This window comes from Macrotis lagotis, chromosome 1 (assembly GCF_037893015.1).
Source record: "Macrotis lagotis isolate mMagLag1 chromosome 1, bilby.v1.9.chrom.fasta, whole genome shotgun sequence".
NCBI classification, from domain to species: domain Eukaryota; kingdom Metazoa; phylum Chordata; class Mammalia; order Peramelemorphia; family Peramelidae; genus Macrotis; species Macrotis lagotis.
Window position 1 is genome coordinate 728,121,038 of NC_133658.1, and position 24,324 is coordinate 728,145,361.

General features: G+C 35.8%; 1 protein-coding gene across 3 annotated transcripts in view; it reads right to left on the minus strand.

The window, feature by feature from the left end:
- Positions 1-24,324, minus strand: part of TEX26 (testis expressed 26) — a 70,928-nt gene that overhangs the window by 19,413 nt on the left and 27,191 nt on the right. For 2 of the 3 annotated variants that reach the window (XM_074216106.1, XM_074216104.1), the window contains exons 3-7: positions 23,458-23,620; positions 15,596-15,752; positions 12,698-12,874; positions 6,798-6,959; positions 4,262-4,414 (exon numbers count right to left, since the gene is read on the minus strand). In XM_074216106.1, coding sequence (XP_074072207.1) covers positions 4,353-4,414; positions 6,798-6,959; positions 12,698-12,874; positions 15,596-15,752; positions 23,458-23,620 — 721 coding nt within the window. In that variant the 3' untranslated portion in view covers positions 4,262-4,352. Of the gene's footprint in view, positions 1-4,261; positions 4,415-6,797; positions 6,960-12,697; positions 12,875-15,595; positions 15,753-23,457; positions 23,621-24,324 lie in introns of those variants that run through there. The other variant, XM_074216105.1, reaches the window with a different exon arrangement.

Here is a 24,324-nt window from a genome sequence, read left to right on the forward strand (position 1 = left end):
GGACCCTTGGGACTAGAGGAACAGAACAAAATTGGTGGATAGGAAATTGATAATATAAACAAGGAACTACTAAGAGAAAACTAAGTGATGAATTAAATTCACCTAGCCTAGATGAACTATATCCTCAGGTACTGAAGGACCTGGAAGATGTAATTGCCAAGTCACTACAAGTGAGATTTCAAAAATGTAGAGAGTGGAAATGCTATGAGAGGGTCAATGTTCCAATTTTCTAAAAAAGGAAGAGAATGGAGTCTGTAAACTACACAGCCAACTGAAGTTGACTTTGATTTTTGGCAAAATTCTAGACTACATTAAAGAAATGATTAGTGAAAATCTAGAAAAGAAGCAATTGCAACACCCAGTAAGGCTGCAGCAAGAACTGCCAGACTCACATTATCCTTATCCTCTTTGGAAGAAGTTAATAGAATGATAGACCCAAAAAGTGTCATAGCTCAGGTTACTGAGATTTTAGCATGACTGTTTTTTTAAAAATCATGCTGTTCTTTTGGAAAAGAGGAGAAATGTGGGATGATAGTATAGCTAGATAGAGATAGAACCTGACTCAAAGAGTAGTCATCAATGGTTTTATGTCATCTTGAAAGGAAGTCCCATTCATCACATTTACAGATGACATAAATCTAGAAGAGATAACTAATGCACTCAATGACAGAGTCAGATCCAAAAAGATTTTGAAAATTCAGAATATCAAGCAGAATAAAATAATAAGAATAAAAGTAAAGTCTAATGTTTGTCTTCAAGAAATTACCCTCACAAGTTGGGGAGAAATTTACTTAGCCAGAAGTTTATCTGAAAAAGATCTTAAAATTTAGTGGACTGCAAGCTTAATATAAATCAACAATATGAAATGGTATATTGGGACCCTGAGCTTACAGTTTAGGAAAAGCATTGATAATCTAAAAATATATAGAGAGAGATGGTAAAGGGTTCTCAAAGATTAATTGAAGAAAGATGGAACGTTTAATTTAAAAGATGTGGAGATATAGAGGGAGGTTTGTGGTTATTTAGTCGAGTCCAACTCTTCATGACCCCGTGAACCATACTGCCCATGGAATTTTCTTGGCAAAGATAGTGTAGAGGTTTCTCATTTCTTTCTTGAGTGGATTAAGTGGTTAAGAGGTTAAGTGACTTACCCAGAGGTCAGATTTGAAGTCAGATCTTCCTAACTCCAAACCCAGCCCTCTATCCACTAAATCATCTAGCTGACTATGGAATGATAGCTGTCTTCAAATATGTAAAGAGTTTTCATATGAAAATGATGACCCAAGAAAATTTATTCTGCATTGACCTAGAAGGGCAGAATCAGGGTCATTGAGAGGATGTTTTTAAGATGCAAATTTACGTCTGATTGTCCTCCCAATTAGAGGGCTCTGTTAACACAGAATGAAACAACTTGTTTTGGTATCTTAACATAAGAATTCCTTTTCATATATAGGTTAGACTAGATGGTTGATGAAGTCACATTGAACTCTGAAATTTTGAGATTCTATGAGACTTTGAAGAAGTCACTTCATTTCATGGGACCTCCTCATTCATTCATCTAAAAAATGAAAGTTGGATTGCCTGAGATCTCTTTACCCTAGGATCTTGTGTTGCAAATGGGTGGTAGCCTACCTTGCCCATCATCACTGCTGATTCTGCCTGAGAAGAGAGTTTTGTGATGCATTAATGTGGCATTGTTTTCTCAGTTTATTGGAAAAGAAGAGCCAATTCTCTACAGCTATGGGATTTGTTGCAATCCCCCAGCTTTGTCAAGGGACAGGAGTATTGGGCTACACTACATAGAGCTCATTATGAAAGGCCTCTGGATCAGGAAGACTCTAGTTCAAATCTTGACTTAGATACTATTAGCTATATGACACTGGACAAGTCACTCAAACTTTTGCCTCAGCTTCTTCAACTATAAAGTAGCTGTTGGGTTGTTGTGAGGATTAAATGAGTTAATGTTTTTAAAGTGCTTAAGCACAAGTCCTTCAAGGTGCTTAATAAGTTAGTTCCATTTGTCTGTATACTATGGGAGAAGTCTTAGATCTGTGGTTCACATATAACTATCAAAAATTACTCATATAATATAGAATAAAATATTTAACAATGACACTCTCAAAGATAGAAGGCTCCTAATTATTTCTGCAAAGAGAAACACAAATGATCAACTCTCCTAAGTCAGGTTGGCTATACATTGGACATGAGGTCAAATAGATTTTCAAAGAGAGTAAGAAAGTCAAATCAAGAATTTATTAAAACTCCTTCTCCGTGTGCCAGACAAAGCCTAGGCACTAGAAATACAAAGGCAAAAAGATTCCTTGCTCTCAAGGATCTTACAATCTAATGGGGGAAATGTAACATGAATTACTTTGTACAAACAGTGAATTGGAAATCATCTCAGAAGGAAGGCACAAAAGATAGGAAAGGGCAAAGTTATAAAGTTAAAAGGCAAAGAGAACTTACTAAAGTTTAAAACTGCACTAAAGGTGGAGTTGAAGACTAATATAACCTTTCTGGAGAACAATTTGGAATGACACCCAAAGAGCAATAAAACTGTTCATACTCTTTGATCCAGCAACCACTACTAGGTCTGTATCCCAAAGAGATCACAAAAAAGGGAAGAGGACCCACATGGAAAAAAATATGTAGAGCAGCCCTTTTTTTCAAGGTGCCAAAAATTTGTTGATCAGCAGTTTCCCTCTGTCTGATTCTTTTGAGATTTTTCTTGGCAAAGATATTGGAGTGGTTTGCCATTTCCTTCTCCAGCTCATTTTACAGATGAGGCAACTAAGGCAAACAGGATAATTAGAACTGTGCAGAAATGGTATGAGCTGCCTAGAAGATGTTAGGGTCCTCAACCCAACTGGAAGTCTCCAAACAGAGGGGCTGAATAACTGCTTGCTCAGTTGTAATAGCGAGGGTTTCTTTTTATCAGTGATTGAACTAGTTGCCCAATGAGATTCCTTCTTACTCTCAAACTGATTCTTTGTTACTAACCAGTTTGTGTTCATTTGGATGATACCCTCCAAGGCTTTGGAGCCATAAAAGCCAGGAAACCATGTGGCAATCTTTAGTACTGACAGCTATGACTTTTTTTTTTTTGCTCGGCAATGGGGTTAAGTGGCTTGCCCAAGGCCACACAGCTAGGTCATTATTAAGTGTCTGAGGCCAGATTTGAACTCAGGTACTCCTGACTCCAGGGCCGGTGTTCTATCCACTGCGCCCCTAGCCACCTGACAGCTATGACTTTTGTACTGCCCTATATTCAAATGGAAATAAACTACATTCTAGGAAGTGTGGGGACAGAGGGGCACAATTTTTAAATGTCCATCAATACCTTTAGCTTGCAAGTTTTCTAGTACTTTACAGAGAAATCTCCTACCCTAAATGCTTTCTAAGGCATAGTATCTCTTCACCAAACTCATCAGTGCTTATTTCTGGGATTTAACAGAGAAAGTTAAGCAAAATAACACACTTCTACTGAGACTATGTAAATCTGGCTACCATTTTTGCGGTTCTCTCTAGGTTAGCTGGTATACTTTCCTCTATTACATCAAAGTTTGAACCAAATAAGAATTATTTTTTTAAAAAACATTAGTAGGATGGATCATCTCATCCTACTAATTTTGCTAAAAGAAAAATCAAATTAAGATTATATTTTTAGCTTTAGGAAACTTAAAAATTGGATGAATTCTTAAATTCATTATTGCAATTAGACAAACATTCATTAAAATACTATTATAAGCAAAGTACTGTGGGGAGTAAAAACCTTATATTTTTCAAATTGTGGGGAAAAGAAATATGACCAGAACATAAATATAATACAAAGTGAGGAGGAAATGGAAGGAACAAAGCAGATTGCTAAATAAGTACTCCAAGATATTCTGAGAAAGACTTCTTTAGTAGGTAGCATTTGAGATGACCCTGATGGAAGGGAAGATTTGTACAAGTCAAAGGTAATGAAGTATGTTCCAGGAATGAGGAGAGCTGTACAAATGCACAGACATGGGAGATATTATGTCAGATTCCAGGAACATCTAATCATCGGATTTGACCTTGACTGATTTGAATATAGAAAACACGTAGTAGAGAAAGAAGAAAGAAGGTTAGAAAGATAAGTCAGACTATTTAAGATCTTTTAATATAAGACTTAAAGTTTTTATTTTATTCTAATGGCAATAGGGAGCCCCTGAAAGTTTTTGAGGAGGTGAGTGACATGAAGAATTTACAAACAACATGAGAACATTAAGACAACACATTCAAATTAACAACCATCTTATTTTTTAATATTGACAGAAGAATGAATCTGTTTCTTGAGAGTTGATGTCTGAAACACTGTCTAAACTTACTTATTTGTGCTTGTTGCCATTAATGTAATTTTCATTAATAAAATTCTGAAGGATTTTTCTTTCTGGAAATAGAGAAAAAAGGGTTTTTTAGAATGCTAAAATACAAGTCTAGAATAGAAGCAAATAATGTATATATCATTGTTTTAACAAAACTGATATGTTAAATAATAATTACATAATAATCTTATAGGTAAAGAGCAACATGAATAAGAAGATAGATTTCTATGTACATAAGAGGGCATAATTAATTAACAAGAATAAACAATATCTGGAAGATTAGCTTAAGCTATAAGGATGACAGTAGCAAATATTTCAGGCTATTATCACTCACTAATATTTTTCAGGGGGAAAGAGTTATTTTCCTGTCCAATAATGAATCATTTTCCTATCTTTGAAAAACAAGAGACAAGAAAAATATACAAATCAATATTTAAAATTTCAATTGCTAACTTAGGAAAAAGCTATAATTTCATACAGATTTCATATAAAGTCACTCCCACAATTGTTTAAAAATAGGTGCTAGTGACAATGAACCACATCATAGAAATAAAAATTATAAAAATGCTAACAACATCTAGCTTTTTATAGCTCTTTTAAGGTTGCAGAGAACTGAACTTGATCTTCAAAATAACCTTGTGAGACAGGAATTATTTTATTGTTTCATTAACTATTATAAATACTGAAAATATTTCTAGTAATAAACTATTATTTTAAAGGAAACTAAGGTTGAGCATGGTTTAAGCAATTAAGTCCAGAACCACACAACTAGCAAGTATCTAGGGCAGGATTTGAAATCTGGCCTTCCTGACTACAAGTTGAACACTCACACCTGGTTGCCTTCTAAATTTAATTGTGAATAGCAAAATTTGATTATTTAGCATGTTTAATCATTTAATCATTTCCTTGTTGGAGAAGTAAAAAGGCCTCTCTAGACTTTCTTATAAATTTGTCTCTACTCCAAATAATATGTGTGTAATTAAGGGAAAGGGAGAGATGGTATCAGATCAGTTTATATCCCAGGCTTGGAAATGTTGGCTCCAAGTTCCAGGGTAAGAGGTTGGCATCCTCCACTTGCTGGAAGAGATAGGTTCTTCATCCTTCACTCTTCCCACCCCCTTCCCCAAAGAACTGAAATCGACACCCCACATTCATGGAGAGTAGCTAATACTTTTTCTTCTATTGTTGATCACTTTGCTTATAGCCTTTTCAGGTTGTCCCTGCCTTTCCTGTGTTCCCACCCTTGGATGTCCCCTTAAGTCTCAAACCTTTTCTTGGATTCTTAAAAGACTCAGATAATAAAAGTCTATTGATTTTAGCATTGGTGACCAGTCTCATGCTCTTTTCAGATGTCTATCTCCCTCTGCTCTCTCTGCAAATGGACTTACAATATTCTAGTTTTTAAACAATTTTAGGAATGGCTTTCTAGCTCTAAAATAAACCCCAAGGAATGAACAAGGTGAAGGGTTTAAAGCAAATCAACTGTTTCCAGTGTGGTTAACAGATCTACAGCTTGCTTATGAAGTTATCAAACTCTGTCTGAGAACCATCAATTGTCTGAGTGGCCAGGCAACTGACTTACCTGTATATCTGCCTTAGTCTGACCTTGGGAAAGAGGAAGAACTTGGCAGGGAGGGGAGGGAAAAGTAGATAGAACTATTATTACAGTTCTTTCTCCATTGATCTGAAGCCCCATTCTTTGTATTGATCAAAGTCATTCTGCTATACATTTTCCATCTCCTTCCTCCCCTTATTTTATCCCTCCTCCCTCACCTTCAGTTAATTCTCACCTTCAGGGACTACAAAACTTCCACTTTTACCAAAGAAAGCAATTCCTGAGATGCAAACTCCAGAGGTGGTATGAGTAAGAGGAGAGTGCTAGAGAAATAAGAACTTGATTTTTTTTTCTATTTGAGGAATAGGAATCATTTTAGAAAAGACTATGGAGTTTAGGGATCATGGTATAATTGTTCAGTCATTTCAGTTGAGTCTGACTCTTTATGACCCAATTTGGGGTTTTCTTAACAGAGATAATAGAATAGTTTGCCATTTCCTTCTCCTGCTCATTTTACAAATGTAGAAACTAAGGCACACAGGGTGATGTGCCCAGATTCATATAGATAGTGTCTGAGGCTGGAATTAAACTCAGGAAGATAAGTCTTCCTGACTCTGGACTTGGCTCTCTTATTTATTAACTCTGTATACCCACTACATAACATATTTTAGATGTATAATAAGATGTTAAATTGATTAACCTATCCATTTTAAGAGCACTAACAATAGCAAGAAGGAGGTCAGAAAAAATAAAAATTACTATATGGAAACATTATGATTTAAGGCCCTCTTTCAAAGGAAATAATCAGTTAAAGAATTGAGTATAGCAAGGTAGGGTGATTGTGTTCTACTACAGGACCAAAATGTTGTATCTTGGCATAACTATCCACTTACCATTCTCTGGAACTTTCTCAAGGTATTTCTTAATATCAGTTTCATTGAGAGAATTCAAAATTGTTACAAATTCTAAGTGTTCCTTTCCATAATGTCTGTCATATGTGCTCTGTTTCTTTGAATGTTCTTGGTTCCAGATGTGACTAAGCAGTACTGAAGGAACTGTGAAGACAAAGGAGAAAAAAAAGTCAAAGGGAAGAAAACTAGTGGGTAACCAAAGAATCATCACCATCTCTTGACATTACATCAGAAGCCATGGGTCCCCATGATGGGCCCAATGACGTGAGAAAACCATTTGAAATGAAACTTCTTTAACTAATGCAAGCCAGGAAATCTGGCAGATGGTATGAGGCCACAAGATTATCAGTTTTATTGTTGGAGAAATGAGGGGAGAGTTTCTTTGAGTTTCTAGTCACTTGGAACTGCAATCAGGAAACTAATGACTGCTGTAGATTGTAAGCTTCTTGAAAGTAGAGACCATTTTTACATATAATTGGAAAAAGTAAAATATGCAAATTTTCAGAAAAAATTTAAAATTAAAAAAAGACTGCTTCATTTTTGTCTTTATACTTTTAGTATCTAAAACACAGTGTATGGCACATAAAACAACAGGGCTGAAATTTGGCAAACCAAGGCAACCACAGAACCTCAAAAGCAGTTCTGCTTAGAAGAATAATATGTGAATTTCATTCCCAGTTCCACTGTTTTGATATGTTTTTCAACTCTGAAGATTTTATTTTTCTGCACCTCAGTTTCTTCATTTGCAAAATGAGGCTGAAAATACTTCATTCCTGTTGCTATAAGAAACAAATAAAATAAGATAAATAAAATTGCTTGGTTTTGGAAAGTGCTTTAGTTTTTCTAAAAATATGGGTATATCCACAGACACAAAGCAATGATATCATACTGTGAAGATTTTTTTTCCCAGTTCCACTGTTTTGATATGTTTTTCAACTCTGAAGATTTTATTTTTCTGCACCTCAGTTTCTTCATTTGCAAAATGAGGCTGAAAATACTTCATTCCTGTTGCTATAAGAACGAAATAAAATAAGATAAATAAAATTGCTTGGTTTTGGAAAGTGCTTTATTTTTTCTAAAAATATGGGTATATCCACAGACACAAAGAAATGATATCATACTGTGAAGATTTGTCTGCTTCTTCTGCTTTTGACTTCCATGCAGAGAAAGTTGTAGAAAGAATAGGTGGAGATCAATTCCTTGATTAAGAATACAATGAAATTTTATTGAGTTATTTGGAGTGGGTTTTCTCTAGAGAAGGAAACCAGAGATTGAATTTGGGGAAGAGAAATTAAGGAAAATTTGAAAGACTAAAACAATCTCCTTCAACCAGATAATTCAATGGATCATCTAGATAGAAATAAGAAATAGATAAGTAGTTTGAGAGACAAATAAAATCCTGGAACAGGGTCATGACAGAGTAGTGATAGGGTTCCTCATTTATCCAGACATCTGATTGTTTACAACTAATACAACTAATAATTTCTTGAAACCTCATCCTTCAAAAGACAGAGGAACCAAAAAAAAAGAGAAATTCTATTTCACTAATAAAAAGTTATTGCTAGGAAGGGATAGGAATCCATGGGAAAGTGACCACCCTCCTTCAAGAGTTTGTAAAAGAGAAGTTCAAAAATAATCTGATATGCCACCCTCTATTATAATTAAGCAGGGACAAAACTTTATGAATTATCAGTTCTATATGGGAAGTCAATTCCAGGAAGTATAGGAAATGTTCAAGAATGAAATACTTGGAGCAGCTAGGTGGTGCAGTGGATAGCGCACCAGCCCTGGAATCAGGAGGACCTGAGTTCAAATCTGACCTTGGACACTTAATAATTATCTAGCTATGTGACCTTGGAGCAAGTCACTTAATCCCATTGCCATAAATAAAAAAAAATTTAAATGAAATATTTGGGGCAGCTAGGTGGTGCATTGAGATAGAGGATGGGCCCTGGAGTCAGGAGGACCTAAACTCAAATTTGACCTCAGACAAAGATTGCCTAGCTATGTGACCTTGGGCAAATCACTTAACTCCATTGCCTTGCAAAAAAAATAATGGGGAAAAAAAGAATGAAATACTTATGGCATAAAAGTTAACAGTTTCAATTTAGAGGAAAAAATGAGATTTGTCTGAAAAGAATGATATGGAAACACAGGGAACTCACCAACTAATATACTTTTTAAACAAATGTACAGAAGATGGAAATAAGGTCAAATAATAAAAGATGAATTTTAAAATGATTGCATGAGTTCAGAGATCTTGAACAACTATGGGAGATCAGTTATGGACAACATTCAGAAAAAAAAGACTAAAAAAACCCAATTTGTTCTCTTTTTAAAAATTTCCCATGTTTTTCCTTCCTATCCCATGGTTTTGTTTCTTTTCCCTTAAATTCTAATTCCTCTGATCAAAATGACCAATATGTAAATATGTTAAACACAAAGGTACATGTACAGTGTTTACTAGGCTGTTTGCTGCTGAGGAGAGGGGAGTGGGAAGGAAGGGTGAAAGAAAATTTTATAACTTATAAACATGCAAAAGTGGATGGATGTTTTTTATAATGTATAATTGGAAAATAAAATAACCAAAATGAATAATTTTTATAAAAATTTAAAAATAATTGCATGGTCCTATATAAAATATAAGGAGTGATAAAGTTCAAAATAAATTGAGGTTATAAAGAAGACTAAGGACAAAGTCAACAAGTATTTATTAAACTTACTATTTGCCAATCACTGTGGCTGAAAAGGACAAGAGACAGACCTGCCTCAAGGAGCCCATAGTCTAATGGGAGAATTTTAATATGCTAAAAACTATGAACAAACAAGCTACAAGCTATGAACCTGGAAGTCAACAAAATGATGAGGATGCGTTAGAAGATTTGACGATTGTTAGCATAGACATGATATCTGAATCTATGAGAGCTGATGAGATTAGAAAGTGAAATAGAGAAAGAAAAGAAAACACCCAGGACAGCACTCTATGGGACACCCAACTCAGTGGCTGTGACGTGGATAAAGATCTAGCAAAAAAGACTGATCAGGATGGAGATTATTCTGAACATCTAGAAAGAAGAGAATATTAATGTGATAGTGTTAAAAAGATAAAAAGAGATCAAGAAGATTGAAGACTGAGAAAACACCAATGATTTGGCAATTGAGAGATAACTTGAAGCTTTGGAAAGAGCTGTCATGTTGTAACAATGGAATCAGACTCTGGCAGTAGAGCATTGAGTAAAGAAAGAGGAAGAATTGGAGGTCTATCAAAGAATTTAGCCACAAGAGGTAAGAAGATTTAGGATGATAGCAGAGATGGTAGAATTAACACTAAAGGCATTTCTAAATTATTTTGCGAGAAAAGGGAGGTTTTAAAGGAGAAATGGAGATAATAGTAGGACATTGAAAGAGAGGTAAGGAAGAGCTGTTCAATTTTTGTTTTGCTTCACTTCCCTTTATCAAAAATGATCTTTGAACTTGACAAAACAAAAAAAATGGCTAAAAGGGAGATAAATACGGTACTTATCTGCTCTCGGTAAAAACCTGACTCAGACAAACTATGTCAGCTTTGCTGTCATAGAACTCAAATGTATTAGATGTAATTGCAAAGTATGTGAAATGTAGGCTACATTAACACAGTGTGATGGATTCAGAATTCATAAGATGACTAGCCTTAAAAAAGTTGGACAGATTGACAATAACAACAGTTGTTAATGTTGACATGGCAAAGTTATTTCCAGTAGAGTGACCCCAGAGATCTGTGTTGGGTTCTCATGCAGTGTAACAGTTTTGTTAAATTTGCAGAAGAACTTAGATAACATCATCTAATTTGAAGATGACATCAAGCTGGTAGAATCACACCAGGTGGCAGAATCAGGAGCTAAAAATTCACAATGGACTAGAGCATGGAACTGAATCTAATGAGTTGAAATTTATTAGCAATAAATATAAACTCCTAACTTGGGTTTAAAAAATCAATTTCCCAAGTATGAGATGAGAAAGGTATAGTTAATTCATGGTTTTTATGAAAAAAATACCAGAGCTCTTTGTTTCATGCTCTATATTTCAGCAGTGCAATGTGACAACCTTCCAAAAGAACTAATTTGATCTTGGGCAATTTTAAGAGGCATAGCTCCCCACTATACTCTCCCCATCAGACCTTACGCCTTGTGTTCAGTTCTGATTACCACAATTTCTGAGGTATTGATAAGTCAGAAGGTGTCCAGAGAGGGCTAGTATGAGTTCTGCAGAATCTTTTGTCACAAACAGATTGATCAAAGAGCTAAGAATATTTAACCTAAAGATTCAAGAAGCATATGCAAGTTCTCTTCAAGTACTTGTTGAACTGTCATATCTGCAAGAGGGATTAGGTTTGTTACATTTGATCACAGATCAAACCAGAGTCAATGGTTGGAAGCTGCAGAAAGGAGAGCTTAGGTTCAATGCCAGGATCCTAACAATTATTGGAATAAGTGGAGTGGGCTGCCTCGAGAGATGGTTAAAAGTGTATAAGCAGAAGATAGATGACTTTTGTCAGTTTTGTTCCAGTGGAGAACTTTCATGTAGTGGCAGAGATCCTCAAATTCTGTGAGTCTGGGTTCCCCAGCCCATGCCCAGGTCAAATTGACCCCTTAGAGTGATGCAAAGGTTTCTCTTCAATGGAATGGGAAGATAGCTAAATGGTTAGTATCTGAATTGTTTTTTGTTTTTGTTTTTGTTTTTAGGTTTTTGCAAGGCAAATGGGGTTAAGTGGCTTGCCCAAGGCCACACAGCTAGGTAATTATTAAGTGTCTGAGACCAGATTTGAACCCAAGTACTCCTGACTCCAGGGCAGGTGCTTTATCCACTGCCACCTAGCCACTCCTAGTATCTGAATTGTTAAAACTCCCTCTAATGCCAATAGAGGGGAGTGATGTCAAAAAGAACAATGTGAATGGTGTACTTCACTTTCTTCTTCATTAAAAACAAGAATATTAATAGTGTATGTAGCTTTCTTCTTATTGTTCTTGTCCTGCTTCTGACTCTTCTTCTTCTGTTTCTGCCTCTTCTGCTTCTGCTTCTACTTTCTCTTCCTTTTTTTTCCCTTTCTCTTCTTCCTCACGAACAATTGTTTCATTGGTGTTCAATGTGAAGAATACAAACTCTATATGTTCTTTATATTTCCAGAATCTCATTTTTTAGAATCTACCACAAATTATTGAAGACATCCAATATACAAAAGCTATTTGAATTTATGTCCTAAAAATAAAAGGGAAGAATGCACCTGATGAACAAGAACAGCATCTGGAGCTTAATTGTCATCAGTCTGAAGTTCACTTCAGGGAAACTATCAGAGCCCAAAAGAATGCGATAAATTGGAATAAAGGCTATTTTTTGTTGTGGGGTTTTCCTATTAGAGCAACCCTTTTCTCTTCCCCCAAACATATCAGATACTGTGGTACTAACTTGAGGGAATGAGACATACATAGAAACAGAGCAGGGAAAAAATCTATTGTATTTAGTTAGAATTAAAACTTAATTCCATAAAGATTAAGGGTCAGTAGTATTCAAAGCAGTGAAATATACCTGTTGGTTTTTTTTTTTAAACTGCATAGTGGTCCTACTGACGAAGAAAAGATACTTAACTCTGTATCCTTGGGTTTTTTGTATTTTTTTTTTTTTGCTTCTTGTTGCTTTTCCAAAAACTTAATGACTCCATAGGGGTATACAAAATAGGTACAAAATATCAAGATGTGTAATGCAGATACAACTGATTCATAATTCCCTACCTCACTCCACATGCAGCTTTAATTGTGATGCCTGTCAGTTGTTCTTTATACAAATTTTCTTCCAGAACTGAGAAGATGGGCCTGCAACACTATTTTAAATATTAAATCCATCCTTACCAGGTCCATAAGCAGCAATTGGTAATGATGCATTGCATCCATATCTGAAACTCAAGTCTCGTAATTCAGGTATCTTCACTGGGACTTGAAAATTACGCCTAAATTCAGTTTCTAGGCGCCGAGGAAGTAACTTTTTCCAATCGAGAGGAACTTGTATGGTTTGTTTCAGGTCCATTACTAGAAATAATGGAAAGTAACCATTTATCTCTAATTAACTTAATGGAATTAACATTTTAAGCACATCTTCTCTGCCTTTCACTATTTCCTGCACTGAATTACACTCCTGAATCTAACATTAACTGATTTACAAATACAATATAACCAAGACTCAATCTGGGGCAGCTAGGTGGCGCAGTGGATAGCATTCCAGGGAGTCAGGAAGACCTAAGTTCAAATCTAGCCTCAGACACTTGCTAGTTGTGTGACCCTGGACAAATCACTTAACCTTGTTTGCCTCAGTTTCCTCATATATAAAATGAGCTGGAAAAGGAAATGGCAAACCACTCTAGTATCTTTGCCAAGAAAACTCCAGATGGGGTCACAAAGGACATGACTAAAGTGACCAAACAACAGGCAGCAGCAATCTACTCCTTTATGTAAAACATGGAATTTGAAACAATGGCTTGATTGATTAGGAACATGGTCTAATTGGATCATGGGTAATGGGCTTATTTTCATGTATCATTAAGATCCTTTGCTCTACCATATAATTCTAAATTTCAGTCCTCAGACTGACCAGTTATACATATAGATGTATGCTACAGTTCCAAAACTAGAGAATTTTCTCTCATTGGGGAAAATTTTTCTATAGTCACCTTAAAGCCAGAAAAGTTTGTTGCAAAGCATATTTATATGTAAAAAGCAATGTTTTAGAATAGAAGATTTGAAGGTGACTTCATAGCCAACTTCTTAGCTTTTATGTTTTGTTTTGTTTAGGTCTTTCCCCCCAACTTTCTCTTTTCCTTTGCATAGCAGATCTAGAAATTTGGGAGGAGGACTGTAATCTCTCAAATTCAGACAACCATTTTATGACCTTTGTATTTCTTTGTATTCATAGTATTTAACTGGATGACTAATACATAGTTGCTTAATGAATGCTTTCTAACAGGTGGAATTCAGTCTTTCTCACAAAAATGGGTTGAAGTGAAAGGCTTATTGAGAATAGAAATTAACTAGATTGATCAAATAGAGAATTAAGACTGAAATTAAGAGAGAAATTTTGATTTTATGAGCTGGAGGAAATAAATTCCAAAGACAGATTAAATGTCATTAAGGTCCAATTTAGTTGGCTAGTTGTCTTCTATTCCCAGTGAATTTATACTACAGGGCTAAGACCTTTGATAGCTATCAAAATTCTGCCAGACTCAACTACTTCTCTAAGCAAAAAGCTGAACAGTATAATCACAACAGATGACATTAGAAGTATCAAAAGAGTGAGTTGTTCTTCCACACCTCTTTATAAACCAAACACGATCAGTTCATGTGCTTCTTTATTCATGAATGCTGCATATTCTCCTATGTTTGTGTCTTCATGCATGGTCCCTATACATGTTATTCTTTTTAATGTCAAAGTTTGTGGGAATAAAATATATGGGAGGAGTGTTCTATTGCTACTTATTCCATTTTATTAAATATCTTTGCTTTGAACTCTTGTGGCTGAATACTAAAAGTAAACATATCAGTGGGGGCTCATAACCTGTGGTGTCTGAGTGTATGTAGACCTAGAGAGTAACTGAGAGTAGTTCATCTGTTTTTAAGAAATATATTTTATTTATATCTTTTGTTTATACATCATAGTTCATTTTCAGTATCCCTTCTAGATCAAACTTTTGTTATAAAGAAAAAAACATAGTAGAAACATAGTTACTTATATGTGTATGTGTTCACCATGTATATGCCAAATATGTATATGTACATCATGTATAATACAAAATATGTATATACAATTAAATGTATATCATGCATAATTTTATACATAGATCATTCATTTATACACATGTGTATATACATTATACAAATATATTGTTCATCCAAATAATCTTTTAGCTATCCAGCCTGAGAAAGGCAGAATGTTTTATTATCTTCTCTCCAAAATTTGTTTTGTCTTTTATTTAGACCTCAGTTCCCTTTTAACAATGCTTATATTTAACAATGCTTATATTTAACAATGTTGTAGTCATCATTGTGTACGTTGGTTCTATTATTTTTCCCTCTTCATGAAGACATGCAAATCTTCTCATGATTCTCTGAATTCATCCTATTTTAAATTTCTCATTCCACATTATTATGTCATTACATTTGCATAATGTAAATTTTTTCCCCAATTATTTTTTTTCCTTACTACAAAGAGTTCTGGCATGCGAATATTTTGGTATGTATTGGAGCTTTGCCTTTGACTTCCTTGAAGTATATACCCAAAAGAGAGGTACATATCTTTATAATGCATAACACTTATATATGTATAATTTTCCTTATATATAAAAATCTGTATTACATAGATTTTATTGCCGATTTGATGAAAATGTTTTCCCTATCCTATTTATTTTAAATTATACCATTTTACTTGTACAATGTTTTTAATTGTTTGTAGTCAAGATTGTCTCTTATCTTTTGTGATAAAATATCCCTTGTGTAGTTAACAATTCTGCTGGGCAAGTTTTCTAAAGACCTAGCATGTGTAAGGGGGGTCATCCAGGTTCTGTTTGCCTCAAGGTGAAATCTTGGTGCAATGCTCCCAAACTCAAAGTCATTAGTCCTAGATGAAGACTGGGTATATGTGCCAGTCAATTCACCTAAATTTCAGAAGGGAAAAAATAGTTATTTTTTCTGTAGGAAGAGAAAATAAGAATCTAACACATGGTTTCCCATGCAGGAAACAAGGAAAACTAGGATGCTTACATTTTGTTCTGTCCATGTAGTTTTCTCGGAAATCAGTGGTATACTGATCTGCAATTGCTTTACGAATTTCTTTGATTGTAGCAGGAATTCTCCATGGAGAAGTGCTATCTACATCTATCTTTGACATTTTTGGAGGTAGTTTCCAGGTCAGAAATTCCTACAAATACAAACAAAATTGCTAAAAATGGTCATTCTTTTTTTCAATTTAAATATTTTTATTTGTTTTTCCAACAACAGGTAGTGATAGTTTTCACCAATCAGTTTTTTTGGCAATGTTTTGAATTTTACATTTTTCTCCATCCCTCCCTTCCTTCCCCCTTCCTCTTGACAGAAAGCATTCTAATATAGGCTCTGCATGTGTAATTATGCTAAACATGAATCCATATTAATTATGTTGTGAAAGAAGAATCAAATCCAAATGGAAGAAAAAAACATTACAGAAAAAAAAAAACAATGTAATACACAAGACAACCTTTACAGAAGAAAGTAAACTATGGTCTGTGTTTAAACTCCACAGTTCCCTCTCTGAATATGGATGATATTTTCCATTTCAAGTCTTTTAGAATTGTCTTTGATTACTGTAGTGATAAAATTAACTAGAAAAAAGGTCATTTTTTTCTAAAAAAATGTAGATAGTATATTAATCAACATTTAAGACACACACACATAAATATACACACACACACACATATGTGTGTGTGTGTGTGTGTGTGTGTGTGTGTGTGTGTATAGTTGTTATTGAGTTGTTTCAGTAATATCCAATGCTCTTGTGACCCCTTTGGGATTTCCTTGGCAATAGTACTGTAGTGGTTTACCATTTCCTTTTCTATTTCACCCTTTTTTTTTTAGGAAACTAAGGCAACTAGTGTCTGAGGGCAGATTTGAATACAGGTCCTTCTAACTCCAGAGCTGGTGTTGGTACTCTGATAGCACCGGTTCTGGAGTTGAGGACTTGAGTTCAAATCTGGACTCAGATATTTGACACATTAGCTGTGTGACCTTGGGCAAGTCACTTAATTCTGATTGTCTTACATCCAGTGCCATTTCTAGTCAACCTCATCTATATCTGACCCCTGGACTCAGATGGTTCCTGAGGAAAAAGTTAAAGCTGGTGACTTAAGCACAGCACCCCTCACTCAAATTCAGTTCATGTACTTGTCATGGCATCACATGTCATGATCTTCTTCAAGAATGAAGGACAAACAACAACAGATGTAGATGTTGATGTTGATAATATATATGTAGATGGTGATATAGATGTAGATATTGATGTAGTAATGATGTAGGTATAGATGTAGATGTGTTTGCATGTGTATGTGTCTGTGTGTACTAAAACTATATAAATATATGCATATATTCCGAAAGGAATATGCATAGTCAAATCCAAATGTAAAAATAATAATTCCATTAACACAAGGCATGGCTAATTTATCTGACTTTCTATTATAACACAGTTCTTTGGTTATTATATAGACCAGGGAATGAGAGTATAAGAGTATTGAACTAGGAATCAAGAGACCTGTGTTTCATTCCCTCCCATCCATCTCTGCAACTAACTTGCTATGTGATCCTGGGGAAGTCACTTAGCCCTTCTGAGTCTCCTCAGTATCCCTCTATCTGTGAAATGAGTTTGATCTGGACAATCATTAACTTAGGATCTCTTCAAACTCTAACAAAAAAGGCATTGTTTGGTAAGAAAACATGACCAATAAAGGCAAAAATGTATGTGCATTCAGAAATACAGGGCTTCCTTATGTATGAGTAGTCACTTTAGGATATCACCAAGATTTTACTTCTAAGGACAAATTCTAAGTTATTGCAGTTCTGGCTTCCCATGCCAGAATAGCAGAGGTGCCCCATTTTTTTTCCTACTGTACTTCCCAAGTCTTCAAAAGCTATGTGGTCAGCTCTGACACTATGAAAATATCCCTGTGATTTTGGGACCTGCCCCCCACCAAGGACTATATGGTAGGCATTGCGGATTAATAAGCAATGGATGGTGAATTCAAATCCCATGTCTGGAACTTATTACCTAAACAATCTTGGGAAAATCTTTACCAGAGTCTCAATTTCCTCTTTTGTAAAATAAAGAATTTAGCTTAAGTGCCCTTGATAGGTTCATATTCTTTATTTTTCTTAGCATTATCATCTACAATCCTAGATATAGGTTTTCTGATAGACCCATTTAGAGAGTAGTTCAGAAGGTTCTCCAGAGCTCCCCTGAGAAGTTGGCTTTAGCAACACAAATATTGTAAGGGACTATTGTGTGTGGGAGTACTGTAAACCTTCATCACCTGGTGTCCTTGAACACCAGAGCACTATTTTACTGGTTGATTGAAGAGTGTCAGGGGAGTAGGAATGGACCAGGGACTGGGGAGGGTATTTTTGTAAATCAAGGGAGATCTTGGAGAACTTGGAGAACTTGTCATCCTTGTCTCCCAACCCATCAATGTTTGCCTGGTTAAGGATAAGCTAGCCAGCAGGAACCTAACACTTCCTGAGCAGCTAGTCTAACAGGAACATAACAAATGGCGCCCAAACAGGGACATGAAGGCGAAGCTATCTGAATGGAGTCCAGGATAAGGACCAGCAGATACAAGCAAGAGAATCTCCAGGCGACATCCTGGAGCAGAGGACTTCAGAGAGGTCACAGGTTTATTGTTAACAGGGGGCTGATTTTAAAGAAGTTCAAACAAGGAGATGTGAAGGAAAGCAAAAGTAAGAAGAAACAAATAAGTATTTAGCATTGAGGAGCCAGTGGGAAGTGGAGTCTGAGGCAGCAGGGGGGATAGAGCTTCTTTTTTAGCAGCAGTTCAGTGCTGGAGCACCAGCACCATGAAGAGGTTGCAGGGAACCTCCTGGCTCTTCCTTTTGACCATTGCACTGTGCCACACAATCCAAACCCCTAAACCTGCAACCAACTTTAGAGACTTCTCTTCCATGCTACAGACCCTGATGCCTATGATGAATTCCATTCCCAAAGTCACAATGAATTTTGCTGTCCAGCCTACAACCAAGCATACCACGACTTTTGCTCCAGCACCAGAAAGCCATGAAATACACATTAACTGCTCTTCATGTGTTGAGAGTAAAAATGTCACATGCTATTGGACAGTTTGTAATGTCCAATGGTGTTGACTATTTAGAAAATGTAACAACTCCAAATTGTACTGTTGTTAACAACTCAAGTAATTTCAAATGCTCTCTCTCATTCTCTGCTGCAACCACCTTGGTGCGGGGGGGGGGGGGGGGGGGGGGGATCTTCCTTTTTGGAACTTCAAAACTCAAGCCCATGTCTCAGAAGTAATGCATGCTTCACTACAGAAAGAGCAAGACCCTCAAAAAAAACCTTATTTTAGAAATCCAGGGACCCCCCATGCCTTCTTCCTGGTTTGGGGAGGGGGGGATTGGACAATGACTATGTTTTTCCTAGGCTATTGATTGGGAAGCTTTGTGGACAATTAATTAAGAAAAAAGGGGAAAAAGACTCTTTTCTGGGACTGGAAAACTCAGATTTCATCTTTTGAATGAAGCCTGTGCTTATGGCTAATATTTTGGTGTGTTATGTGTGTATATGTGTATTTAATCATCAATAGGACGTTTTCACATTTCTCTACTGAGATCTGCTACTGGTCAGGGTATCAATCTCAGCTTGGTAAATGTGATACAAGAGAGTTGTTTCTGTGTTTGTGTTAGTGTCTGAACTCCTGTGTGTGTATAATTCAGATTTGAATTTAATTGTTTAAATGTCCAATTTAAGTTATTAATGTAGTTGGTATCTGAGCCTATCCACTTATACCATTTGAAAGTTTATAAATTGCAAAGTTTGTGGAATGATCTCAGCTGTGAGCTAAGCTTTTGTTAACCTAATATTGATTGATAGCTGTATTCAACTTATGTTAATTGAGACATTAAGGTTTAGTAAATGTAAACTTTCCAACCCCTCCACCCTTCATTCTGCTAGGGGCAGTGGGCAGGGCCGGGAGTGAGGTGCCTTGGGGGACTACCCACCCCCACCACAAGCACCTTACCACAGATGGAGTCAGATTGCTTGGGAATGCAGCCCAAAGTGGGGTAGATATCCTGCCCTCTAGAGGCTTTGAACAGAGGGAGGGGGAAAGACTTCTACCTTGTGTTTAAAGAAAAAAGAAACTATCTTAGAGTAATTTAGTCACCTAAGTTTTGTAACAAGTCTTGAGAATTTGTGTGTGTTAAGAAGGAAAATATAATTGGGATAAATTGTATTTCAAGGAATTTGGGAATATTGAATAATATATAATCTACTGATTTCTTTTGGGAAAGAGATATTTGTACTATCTGATTTGTTTTGATGTTAAATTGATATAACTGTCAAATAGTTATTTATGTTATATAATCTTTGTCTCATCTATCATCACATGTTTATGGTAAGGGGAAATATCACAAATCATGACCCCCTTCTGGGATAAATCTGTGGATTCATACATTCATTATGTAATTGAATTAAGGAATTTTGCTTCCAAAAGGGGGGGGTGTGGATATGTAAGGGACTGTTGCATGTGGTGAACTTTCATCACCTGGTGTCCTTGAGCACCAGAACAATATTTTATTGAAGAGTACCAGGGGAGTGGGAGTAGACCAGGGACTGGGGAGGATATTTAAGCACTTGTATTTTGGTAAATAGAGATCTTGGAGAACTTGGAGAACTTGTCATCCTTGTCTCCCACCCCTTCAACATTCACCTAGGTAAGGGTAAGCTAACCAGCAGGAACCTAACACTTCCTGAGCGGCTAGTCTAACAGAAACATAACAAAATATAATTTCCCAGAGACAACTGCTCAGCATCCCGAGCTATGCATGTGCCCACCACATGCTAGAAAAGTAACCTTCTATGTAGAAACTTTGGACATAGCATTATTTGGCCTTGACTTCTTGGCAATGGTATAATAGCCAGAAAGTTAAACAGGACCCAGAAGACTTGTGTTTTAATCACAACCCCACCACAACTATCCCTGTCACCATGAACCAATAACAACCCTTTTGATTCTGCTTCCTCATCTATAATTTAGGAATAATCATATGTGTAGGCAAGGGTATGCTGATAAATGTTTGCAACCAGCTCTTGAAAAATAAAAAATGTACAGTCAATACATTTTACATTTAATCTGCATTATTAATATTTTCACTATCACTTTCTTAAAGTTCTAAGACAACTAAAGTAAACTAATAAATCAAACACTGAATTATAACCTACTTCCAAAGTATAAATGCTAACACTGAAAACTTTAACCATCTAGTGCTCTAGTTCAGCTACCACCATAGTATATTCTTACCTCACAACATAGGGATTTTTATGAGTATAGTACTTTGTAAAGTTATTATATAAAAATGGACTATTTTTTATCACTGAAACCAGTTCACAACTATTTCAGTTTTTGAATATCTCCACCTTCTCTTCCCACCTCCCCTCCAGTTACTTACCTTTCACAAAGGTAGTGACTATAATTTAGCTCAATGTCCAGGTAATTTTACTTCAACCCATTAGGAGGCTTTACTTTGTTGAGTTCCTTTGATCACAAATGATCCTCACCCATTATGTCCACTGTCAAGGCATATCATTGGATAACAGGTCTAAAACTAAAAAGGATCTCAGAGACTATGCTCATCCAATACCCTCATCCCTTTTGCAGATGGAGGAAACTGAAGTCTACAAAGTGACTTGTGTAAGATCACAGTCAGAATCAAAGATTGAATCTGAACCCAGCTTCACCAATTTCAAGACTAGTGCTCTTTTCATTACAGTAGGAATGACCCAGCAAAGGGCAATGAGAAGGAATGGTCAGATGGCACCAATTGGAAGGGACCATACATCTTGTACCAATCTAAAACCTCTCCAGAGGGAAGGAAAGGAGGAAAATACAAATATACTTCAAATCTTTGCTAATTTAAACTTCCATATTCTTTGATATTTTCTCAGTTATCATCCCCTTTTTTGACCTGTTGTTTCTGACATTGTTGAACACTCAAACTACCTGGATGTTCTTTTCTCCCTTTGTTTACATGATGTTGCATTGTTCTCTCCTGATTTTCTTCCTACCTTTCTAGTGAGTCTATCTCAGTAACCTTTGTTAAATAATGCACATCCCAATGAAAAGAGTGTTAGTCCTGGAATGTCTGGTGCTGGCAAGCTTTCAGATTCAGTCTCTTGCTGACTGTGTGACTCTATCCAAGTCACTTAACTTCCTGTGAACCCCAGTGTTGAATGATATGGTCTCTGAAATCTTTTCCAACTTTAGACTCCATGATCCTAATACATAACCTTGCCCCATATCTCTCCCCCCAAGTTCTGTCAAAGGCCTTCTTTACTCTCACTATATTTTTATATGGCTACTTCATTAGTTACCATAAATAACTTTTTTCAGTTGCCATTCAGTTACCACATTTATGAAAAAAATTTTTCAATTCTACATATCTATCACAGTCTCTTTTCTCCTAAGCTCTAGTCCCAAATAACTAATTAACTATTAGACATTTCAACTCCAAGAGATAACCCACGGGCATCTCAAACTTCACGTTACATCTTTTCCCCCCAAAATGCCCCCTCCTTTGACTTCCCTATGTCTTTCAAGGGTACCAATATCCTTTCAGTCACCTAGGTTTTCCTCAGTTTCGCACCTTACCTTATCTCAGCCTCATCTCATCATCATCATCACCATCAGTTCATCAGTAGGTTACTTCTGAAATATCTCATATATGTTCCCTTTTCTCTGCTCCAAAACAACCTACCCAAAGTCAGGTCCTTAATGACCCTCTTCTTTGGTTATTACTATAGCTTTCTAATTGTTCTTCTCCAGTTCATGCTCTACACAAAATTTCTTTACCCATACTTCAGCCTTTCCCTGCCCTCAATCCACAATGTCCTCTGGTATCACATTCTATTACATCATTCCATTTTGACTTCTGGAATCTTTATTGCTAACGAATAATTTATCTTAAATCACTTTACTCATTTTCTAAGGATAAGGGAAATATGTCTCCCCTAAAGTTCAGGTCTGACCACTTCACTACTGTGAACTTTGCACATTTAAGAATTACTTATTTTAGAAGTGTCAAAGTCATATATAAACTCCAAGGAAGCCCTGAATCAGGACCATGGTATTTTCCACAAGGTTCCCCATTTAACTCTCAGAAAAGCTAAATGCTTCATTAGTCCTTTTCTCCATCAAAGAAATGTCTTTAATCATCAAATTCCTGAAACTTTGAAGTTACAATTCAGCAACCTATTTCTCCTTTCTCCATTTTGGTGACCTGGACTCAAACCCACAGCCTATATACTACTCCCCAACTTAGTCTACATAAATTAAGACCACCAATGCAAAAATGTGCAAAATTAGACAATGCTTTCTCAATGTTATGCATTTCAAATCAAATCATTAAATACTTATGGAAAGTCTACTACTACATATTAAACACTGCCATACTAGAAGAGATATTGCAGAGTGTGGAGACAGAGTTGACATGGAACTGCTACTCAGAGGGAGGAACATGGTACATACTCTAATACACTAAATCATAGTGAAAAAAAAAATACAGTAAGAGCACAGGGTGCTATGTTAGTAAAAGAGGAAAGACTACTTATACCACCTTTCTCCAAGTAAACCTATACCTAGGACATAAGTTAAGACTTGTTAACTCTAAAATTTTATTATTAGGTAATTCCATTCACACTTGATCCAATGAGATGCCCCTGAAAGAAACTGTAGTCTTCACAATGGCATTTTGAAGTTTCTTTGAGACATATATATGTACATTTTTAAATTCATTATCACTTTACCATGAAATTCTACTTATGTTTCTCTAAAAGTATTTACCATCAGTCTTACCTTACTAGGATGGGGTTTATTAAGCCTAGATCCTGAAGATGTTGCAGTCCTTATCATTTCCTCTTTAGAGTATGGTTTCCAAGAATATTGTTCAAAGTATGCTGTCTTGGGGATAGGATCACTAAGCTTATATGAATATCCTAACCTTCTGAAATCACAGTGACTGTAAGAAACATATTAGAAATTGGAAAAGGGAATCATCTGATACCATATGTTACAACAAAACATGTCAAGCATTTCCACCAGAAGTACTTCTGATAGAAATACTGGTAGAAACTTATAACTTTTAAAGGTAGGCTGGACCATGTAGACAAGGTCAAATATAATTAACTCTGTAGGGTCCCCTGAGGATAAACAATAATCCTATGAGATGACTATTTGAAAAAAGTATGCCATATTTGAAGGGGGAAAAAGGGGGGGGGGAAGGGAAGAGGGACTATATTCTAATTAATTCATTTTCATATATTTGTAAAAATTGAACAACAAATGTTGAGAAAATTCAGGCTACATAAATGCAAAAGTCAACAAATAGATATTTTTAAATATCTCTCTGATCTCAAGTTTCCTCATCTTTAAAATGAAAATATTTGGGATAACTTACCTTATAGGATTGTTCTAAGGACCAAATGAGAAAATGTATGAGAAAGCACTTTGGGACTAGAAGAACTGTGTAAATATATAATTATCTTATGTGTGGTCAAGTCACAGGATGGAGCAATTTTCTACAGGACCTTTAAGAAAATTCATTTAACCTTTTTTTGAAGTCTCCTTAAGGGATAAATTGAATCCCTGCATAGTTTGTTTTTAATCCTTCCCCTTGGGGACAGCTCTAATGAGCTATGTACATGTTTCTATGTTTTGCGTATA